Source organism: Vigna umbellata, chromosome 4, assembly GCF_029865625.1.
Source record: "Vigna umbellata cultivar VRB3 chromosome 4, Vumbellata_1.0, whole genome shotgun sequence".
NCBI lineage: Eukaryota > Viridiplantae > Streptophyta > Magnoliopsida > Fabales > Fabaceae > Vigna > Vigna umbellata.
The window spans coordinates 74,237,383-74,244,523 of NC_142168.1; the positions used below are offsets into that span (position 1 = coordinate 74,237,383).

A 7,141-nucleotide genomic window follows, 5' to 3' on the forward strand; every position below is an offset into this window, starting at 1 on the left:
ATGAACCGTGCTTTAGAAAGGTTTATTTATATTATAAGGTTATTTTATAATAAAATACTCGGTCTTATTATTTTAATACATCTACCAACTATAATATTCTTACAGATTTTAATATTAGTTTTGATGTATTTAGTCTTCAAATTTTAAAAATGAATAAATATAATTATTTTAATTTAATTGTATGTATTAAAAGATATTATGAACTAAAATGTGTTAAATAATATAAACAACTTAAATGTTTTAGTGGAATATTTTACATAATTGAATTAAAATTACTAAATTTATTTATGTTAAAATTTGAAGATAGTATCAAAATTGAGATAGAAACAAATTTAATTTTTCATCTAAATGTAATATTTTACTCTAAATTTTATTTTAACCACTTAAATAACACGTTTTTCTATTTTATTTGCACTTTATTTGTATTCTTTGATTCTTTCTTTATTAATGAAAAATAATATTTATAATTAAATATCATTCCTTATTACATCCATTATGTGCATTTTATTTAACTATAGCAGTTAATATTCCTGTTCACTTTATTTTGGATTTTGCGGTTATTTAAACATCCCATGGGTTTATGTTTTTTCCTTTTTCATATATTACAAAAAATACAGTGGTAAAAAAATTGCTACTCTCTTATAAGAGTAACCTCATGCACATAATACATTATTATCATAATAATTTCGTTTCACTTAAAAAGAAAATATAAAACTTATTATAGAAGACAATACACGTTTTTAATAATAACAGTAATACATTTTAAATGAATTAGAAATAGTTTTATACACAAACACCGACTTATTATATAGAACAATATAAATAGATTTACATTTTATACTGTTTTGAAATTTTCTCTTCCTGTATTATCTCAAAATATCACTGTTCAAAATAATATTAATTAAATTACAGTACAGAACATCCACAAAAATGTCCCAGGTATTGCTATCCTCATCCTGCGATGGAGATGATGTATGCTAAAAGATAATACAAATTCTAATTGACACACCAGACAAGCATATGTTCTCTACATATTGTAGCATCTTGGGATAAAGTCAAGTTGATATCGATTATTAAACAATGAAGAACCATGCAAAAACAAACATTTTCTTCATTGCTAATTTCAATGGTCTTCGTTTTTGGAATTAAAAATAATCCTCGTGGTGCTTGAACGATCGTGCAGAGAAAGTGACCACGATGCAGACACAAGGCACAAACCTCTCTTGAGGCATTCCACAACTAGAAGATCTGTAGTTCAGTTCAGCACATGTAAAATGAAATGAGAACCATGTCGAAAGTTGGATGCTTCACTTTGTTTGCTTTTTTAGTGGCATTTAATGTCGATTGCCGTTCTCTTCGCCCTAGTTTTTCTGATGGGGTTGATGCTGTTCAACCCCACGAGTCTTATCTGCAACTCGTGGACCAAAAGGTTCAATCTTCTTCTGATGGGCATTACTGTAAGCAAATGTACGGGTTCTTGCCTTGTTCCAGTAACATTCTTGGCCATCTTTTCCTCATTTTAGTTTATGAGTACTTGTTGTTCCATGGAGAGTCGTATTTGGCTGCTGGAGGTGAGCAAATCTTCAAGATTCTTGGCCCTGGTGTTTTTGGTGCTAGTGCCTTTGATATTCTTGGGGCAGTTCCAGAGTCCTTAATTCTTGTTGGTATGCTTCTACTCTGATTTTTATTCTCACAATTTCAATTCTTTTGTTCTTCTTTTGAAGCCTTATAGACCCATCAGAAGACTTCACTCATATTTAATGAAATTGTTAAGATGTTTAGTTATCTCTGTTCCATTAGTATCTTCGTAGATAGCACTAGAAAGTTAATATTATGCTAAGTATTTTTGTGGTGTCGCTTGTTATTTTTCAGTTACAGGACTTTCCAGTGACAAGGAGATTGCACAAGAGTATGCTTCCACTGGTGTTGGTTTGTTGGCGGGATCATCCATCTTACTTCTAACAGTAGTGTGGGGAACATGTGTTATCATTGGCAAACAAAAGTTGATAAATGATTCTAACTTTGATGGCTCACATTCATCAAGGAGAGGAATAACAAAATCACTAACTGGTCTGTTTTTGATTTATTATTTGAGCCCTTGCACTTCTTTTCAGTTGATACTTGCGTTTTGAAGTTTCATGTTTTTTCATTAGTAACTCCTTTGAATTTGATTGATATGATGTGTAATTTGAAGCTCATCCCCGTCATTTACTGTCTCCTTTTGATGAATATATAGGTTATGGTATCACTATGGATGTAGATACTAGACAGATGGCAATAATCATGGTTTTCTCAGTTATACCACTTGTCATAATGCAGATTCCCCATTTGTTCCACTTCTCTTCTGCAGCAAGCAATGTGACCTTGATGGTTGCTCTTATAGTAGCTGTTACATTTCTTATCTCATACTTCATTTACCAGGTTTTGCATTCATCCAACACTTCCTATTGAGTAACCCAGTTGATCCTTAAAATAACATTGTACTGTATTACCAATTTACACACAATTTGGAATTGGAAGAAAGGGTGAACAAACCACCATCAATTACTCAGTAATTTTTAGACATTTAGGTTTCTCTGGTTTAGTTTTTTTCCAATGCCAAATTGCATTCTTATTTTCACCAATGAATTTTCAGGTCTTTAAACCTCAGATTGAGAAAACTAGACTGGAGTATATTAAGCATGACGACTTAATATTAAGAATTTTTCAACGTGTTGAGAAACAAACTCTGCAAAAGATTCTGGCTGATGATGGAACTCCCAATGTGTCTGCAATAAGTGGGTGAGTGAGACTTCATGAAACATTTGTCAACAGATTAAACAGTTACTTAGTTTTCTGAACAATCATTGTGTACATTACCGATGGTACTTGCCAAGCAGGTTGTATCATGAAATTAGCCAGCACGGGGGCAAGGACTTGTTAGCTTCTGAAGTTAAAGAACTGTTCTTTGGGAACAAATTGACTGACACAAATATCAAAGAAGAACAGATAGCAGACTTGTTAAAAGTTTTTGACAGAAATGGTGACCAGATTATAACCAAGGAAGAGTTTGTCACTGGTTTAACAGAATACATTAACCAAACAAAGCATGCCTTGGATAGACAATACCTTCCAAAACAATCTTTGAACAAAATGTATCAGGTATATATAGTCTAATGCTAGATATGACTTGATTGCCATAAATGACAGTTTTCTAGTAAAATATATTGATATTTATTAAACAAGTGTTATTCATACAACAGAATTTTCTGCTTCCATCTCTCTCTTATTTCATCTTAGTTGACAAATCATATTTATCTATTTCTTTCTCTCTTAGCTGAGAAATTTATTGTGCAAATAACATCTTGTTGGAAATTCCATATTGATTAGATATAAGACAATTTCGTAATATATAAGTGAGTAAACCTCATCTTACAAATTGATTTTATAGGATTGAGTTAGGTTTAAAGTCAACTTCTTAACGTTAAATGTTAGACTTTAGTCAATAATAATTGCAATAGGATTTTCTTTTTTTCTTATCATGCCAACTAATTTTCACCCTGCTAACTAAGCATATTCATTTAGACTTTTATCAAGCCATGGATTGAACACGTGAGAAAGGAACGTGAATTGAAGGAACATCTTATATCTGAAGTGTTAAAGCATGCTCAGAATGATATGGTTGGCAGGCTGCAGAGTGATGATGGTACACCTGACAAAACTGCAATCAGAAGGTCCACATGTTGATCTTATTTGCCATATTTACTACAGAGTTGGTTGTGAAACTTAACAACTCGATCTTAAATGATTGATGCAGCTAAGAAAATTGTACTAATCATCTTTAAGTAGAATTACACCAATCATTTACGAAGAAATTTACTTCAGTATGGTAGGCAAACTGCAAATTAGTAGTACAACTAAATTAATTAGATGTTCACAGACTTCAGCTATGCGACACGAATCAAATATCATAATCACAGATATTAAATGTTCAAATCGAAAGCTAATGAGATTTAGTTGTGTACTAATGCCACAACAACATACTATATGTTATTTTAACTATTTTTGCTTGTCCTGTGGACACTGATGCAACAGGCTGTTTGAGGAAATTGATGTCAACAGGGATAACCACATTTCAAGATCTGAACTGGAAAGAGTAGTAAAGGACATCCACTTTAACAAGTTTGTAGATGCTGAGGAGGCAGTTGCAAAACTTGCTCAAGATCTTGATGTCAACCGAGATGATGAAATTAGTGAGACCGAGTTTATTGAAGGTTTTGCAAAATGGATGAACTCAAATTCCAGCCAAGCTGCTAAATCAAAATCTTCATCTCAGGGAAATCATCAAGTATTCCATTCTTCCGTTACTAAAAAATTTACCACTTTCAATTTTTCTTCTTTCTTTTAGGCCAAACACTTGATCAAGAACATACATTTACACTTGATCTCTTTAATGATTGTGTATTAGACCTGGGAAGATGTTGAAAAGGTAATGGAAGAGAATCCAACCAATGGCGTTTCTGCATGGTTGACGGCTATTGGATACGTGGTGTTGGGGGTTACTATGCTGGCTCTTCTTGCAGAACCTTTAATAGCCAGTGTTCAACAATTCTCTGAAGAAGCAGGAATTTCATCGTTTTTCATCTCATTCATTTTAGTCCCCCTGGCTACAAATTTTAGAGAAGCAACCTCAGCAATCAAAGAAGCTAGCCATAAGAAGAGCAGCAATACTTCTCAGACAATATACGAGGTTACTTTTCATCTTCTCGTGCTACTTTCACTTCTTCACCATGCTAATATCTGGTGCACAAATACAATACATGTTGATAGTGATGGAAAAAACATAATGAAGATCATCACTGTCATTTATCCCGAGAAATACCCTAAAAACAATTCAGACAAGACTATATGAAACTCCAAAACCGGATAAAAAACCACGATCATGTCTAATGATAATCACAAAATAATATTATATGAAAATTTTTATAACACATAGACAACTCTACCATACCTTTTGATTCCAAGTACATTCACATTTTCTAAAACAAAAATTTAACCCAACCTTACAACATTCTATTACAAAAGAGTGTAAAAAAGTCAAATACAAATTTAAATTATTTTTTAGAATTGTTTAAATCATGAACATTAAGTCCATTATATTGCTATTATCACTCAATCCATTGTTTATCCTAGACATGGACGGATCTTCAAAACATATTTTGGTAGTATAAAGATAAACGTGCAAAAGTTTTTGAGATGTCAAATACATAAAATATACTAAAATTTAAAAGAAATACTTTTATTTATATATTAATTTACATATACAGAAAAAAAATTGTGGGGCCAATGCCTCCTACTTCAAAGTTCCTCCACTGATTTTAAGTGATGTAGGACTTTCCAAAATTTTCATCAATCTAACACATGGATACAAGCATGGCGGCACAGTTATTCTCAAAATATATAGGTTGTTGTAGATTATATATATATGTTATGTGAAGATTTTGGGTGAATGCATGCAGATTTATGGAGCAGTGTTCATGAACAACATTCTGGGCTTTGTGGTGATCTCTATTCTGATATACATTCGTGAGATCACTTGGCAATTCTCAGCTGATGTACTGGTTGTGGCAATAGTTTGTGCAGTAATGGGCCTCGCTGCTACTTTTCGCCCCACTTTTCCTCTTTGGACATCCTTCCCTGCATACTTCATGTACCTCGTAGCATTGCTTTTGGTCTTTCTTCTCAAAGATGTTCTCAATTATGTTTAGTGATTCTTTCGGAGAAAACATGTGGATGCAAATGGATAATGTTGAACATTGTGTGGCATTCCTGATTGTTAGATATTTATCCAAAAGAGAGATAATATTAATTTAGAATATACAAATAGAGTCAATTTTTATCTTAGTACTATGACAATGAATAAAACTTAAACTCAATTCTTAGTAGTGATTTCTTAAATTGCTAAGAAGTTTCCTATAGTTCACTTTGTGACGTTTAAGATTTCAACATATATAGTAAGGAATGCTATTCATATTTTAAATTTTTATAAAAATATTATAGTAACTTTTAATATATTCTCTATCTCTTATTAATCAATCATTTAGCTATGATAATTATATTAGTACATGTATTTGGATAAAGAATTTCAAGAGAGTAATTTAGTTTTTTTTAGAGAATTTGAAATGCTTTATAATAAGATGTGTGGTGTGGATAAGGAATTTAAAAAGAAATTTCAATTCTAAGTATTTATTAAATAATTAAATAGCTTAAAATTAGAAAAGGTTTTGGATATTATCGAGTTGATTAAGAGAGAGAAATTGTCGAGATGATTTTTTTACGTCTACTTATTATTTTTATTGATATTAATAAAAAAGTTATTATATGATTTAAGTTGTTAGAATATTGTTTTTTTAAATAATTGTTATTTCTTGTTTGATATTAGTTTGAGTTTTTTCAATCAATGTTAAGGAGACTATCTATTTAGGTGCGAATCAACCTTTTTTTTTTAATAGATGTTTGTTGTGATTATGTTTTTATCGATATTTGAAATAATTTTTTATCTACAAAAATGGTTTTTTTTTCAATAGTTTTTTATTTTTATATTAATGTTATGTAAAAAGACATTAAGTCAACATTAATTAGAATTATTTTTTTACCAATGTCAATTCGAAAATTTTTTTAGTCAACATTAATAACAAAAAAGTTAGCAAAACCCCTCAATCATCAAGACCATAAAAATATTCTTGTTCAATGGCAACCTAAGTAATTTTATTCAAGATCAATTCAAAATAATTTTGGTTACATTAATCAAGAAAAAGTTTTGCAAAAGTTAAAAAATTCTTAATAAACATATTTTAGTATTTTTTTATTAATGATATGTATTTCTATGGATTTGTCATTAAATCTATTAATAATTGAATGTTTAAATAATTCGTCACCAAAATAGGTATCAAAGTTGTTGTCATTTGTTATGGATTTTGATCATTAAAATTCATCGGCAAATTCTGCTTATATATAACATCTATCACTAATTTTTTTTTAAATTTATTAATAGATTTATTAGTAAAATGGGCATTAAATTTTTTGTCAAATCCAATGAAAATATCTATAAAATGTTTCTTAAATAACACTAAAAATACTATATTTACCAATGAAAATTTAT

The 7,141-nt window shown here is 30.3% G+C and overlaps 1 protein-coding gene across 1 annotated transcript; it reads left to right on the top strand.

Moving 5' to 3' along the window:
• The first annotated feature begins 1,069 nt into the window (after positions 1-1,069).
• LOC148201280 (sodium/calcium exchanger NCL2-like) lies at positions 1,070-5,883 on the top strand. The gene is made up of 9 exons (XM_088114619.1): positions 1,070-1,664; positions 1,873-2,070; positions 2,237-2,421; positions 2,636-2,781; positions 2,880-3,141; positions 3,565-3,713; positions 4,075-4,327; positions 4,448-4,729; positions 5,499-5,883. The coding sequence occupies exons 1-9, from the start codon at positions 1,280-1,282 to the stop codon at positions 5,745-5,747; spliced, it is 2,109 nt and encodes a 702-aa protein (XP_087970745.1). The 5' UTR covers positions 1,070-1,279; the 3' UTR covers positions 5,748-5,883.
• The last annotated feature ends 1,258 nt before the right edge of the window (positions 5,884-7,141 follow it).